The following is a 2,080-nucleotide window of genomic DNA, read 5'->3' as shown; positions in this document are numbered from 1 at the left end:
GTTACCCTAGTCAGGCTCACTTCTTCAGGGTAAATCAATAGAAAACACAAAGAAACGAGAGAGAAAAAAAAAGAAATGATAGTAAATTGGAGCAGATAAAGGCATAAGAAAAGGCAAACCAGGCTCGAAGATCAGGTCAAGCCATTATTACAGGATCACCACGTCAGACATGCTAGGAAAGTGGGCCTCTGCGTCGAGACCGAAGACTCGCCACGCCCACGACTCCGCGCACACACGACCCCAAAGGTTTCCAGGCAGCCGAAGTTCCCAGATGAAAACAACAACCACTGACCTATGACCTCCATTCTTGACCTGATTTGACCGCAGAGTGGCGCAAAAATGCAATCAAAATAGCGCAAGATAGGAAGGCTGCATAGCTGGACTAAGAAGTGTTCGATATACTGTACATGTGATATCCCCTAATCTATATAGTGGAAGAATGACCTCAATTAGAAAATAATTGTTTTCTCAGATAGGAAATGTCTAAATTTGTTTTTTATAATAAACCAATTGGTTGTTAAATCAGTGTGGTGATAGTGAATGCCGCTGAGATGATGCGTGCGTTGGGATGAGCCCCTCTGGGACCTCGAGCAGTCCTCGAACGCCCGCTCCTCTCCTGAAGAAGGGGGACCCGGGGAAGGGAGGGCTGCCGCCGGACTCAGAGCGGCTCACCTCGTGACGCGGTTCCCAAGAAGTGGTTCAAGTTTATCCGCTACCTAACCCCTTCTCTAGACGGACTTGCAAATGTTTGATAACCCTAAGGTCCCCATCGTGCCAGGGAGGTCACTTCCCCTCTGTTGATCCCCCCTTCCGGTAAGCCTTCTCCAGCCGAGTCCAGCGCCCCCGGGCCGCGGCGGCGCTCGAGGAGGGCTTCAAGGTATACACGCTCTCTGGCATACTTTCCTTCCGTCTCAACTTTGTCCTGCCGCTTCCAAAGAACACAAGGTATCTGCAAGCGGTCCTTGGAATCCATATCTTACAGCTCTGGTTCTCGGGTGGCCCACCAGCTTCATGGGGTGTCACAGGGCGCCCCGGGGTCCCCTCCGGACGGACGGGCGACCCGGTCGAGTCCTCCTGAAGCTGGTGAGCCGCCCTTATTTCAGATCCCATAGTAGGAGCATTCTATGGTAGTGGACCCCACGTATGACTCCCCCCAACTGCCCCGAAGCACCACCACTGTTGTTGATTTTTTATTCCTTTCAAGTCTTATTCCTGATCTGCCATTTTTCTGGTGTTTGTATTTTGAGCCCTCACTCCCCTGGACTCTTCCTCGACCACGCCTTCCCCAGCCCCGCACTTTTGAACGACTACTACGACCTCCTCTTGGCCTCTTCTGCCGCAGTAGTTCTAACCCTCGAAGTATTATAACCTAACTCTTTGGAACTACCTTCCTCCCTCTCCTCCCCCCCTCCCCTCCCCCTTCTCCCCCCCCCTTCCTTTTCGCCAGATGCCAAAGTGTTTGCAAGGACCTCCAGTAGTAGCAGTATTTTCCCCGTGTGGGCAGATGGGGGGGGCAGCTACGGGTGATAGGAGTGAAAACCTTTTGGGTAACTTTTCTTCATATGATCCCCTACCTAATGTCATTCCAACTCCTACATGAATTAGAACTTTCCCAGGTTGAACAGCAATAAGGCATAACAGTTTATCAATACCATTGTAACTTTAGGATTTGTTTTTTGTTCACTTTGCATAATAACAGTTTCGAATATTAGCTCTTTACGATGCATTTCATAATATATTGTTGTTCAACTGTTCCCCAATATACATTCTCCTGTGTTAGTAAGTCAAGTGTGGGTATGATGTTCGAAGACCGTTGCTGGTGATAAAAGGTGCATCATTGCACTGCTGATATTGAGTGATATAAGGCCGAGGGGTTCCCCAGGAGTTCCTATGGGGTTCCCTAGGAGTTCCGAAGTGTTCCCCAGGAGTTCGTGAAGGAGTCTCCGGGGTCCCCCAGGGGTTAGTCTTCCCCTTCTGTGACCACTGCTACCACCTGCTTCCACAACCCACAACCATCGCCAAATCCAATGCCCGCTGCGCAGCCACCCAGTAGAAGAACAAAAAAAAAATGATAATGATG

The 2,080-nt window shown here is 49.9% G+C and overlaps 1 protein-coding gene across 1 annotated transcript in view; it reads left to right on the top strand.

Annotated features, from left to right (window-relative positions):
* LOC119582388 (pollen-specific leucine-rich repeat extensin-like protein 2) overlaps positions 1 to 291 on the top strand; it is a 4,465-nt gene extending 4,174 nt beyond the window's left edge. Inside the window, exon 4 of the mRNA XM_037930601.1 lies at positions 123 to 291. Coding sequence (XP_037786529.1) covers positions 123 to 291 — 169 coding nt within the window. The remainder of the gene's footprint in view (positions 1 to 122) is intronic.
* Positions 292 to 2,080: the final 1,789 nt, after the last annotated feature.

This window comes from Penaeus monodon, chromosome 15, assembly GCF_015228065.2.
Source record: "Penaeus monodon isolate SGIC_2016 chromosome 15, NSTDA_Pmon_1, whole genome shotgun sequence".
NCBI lineage: Eukaryota > Metazoa > Arthropoda > Malacostraca > Decapoda > Penaeidae > Penaeus > Penaeus monodon.
This window is presented reverse-complemented; position numbering and strand designations above follow the sequence as displayed.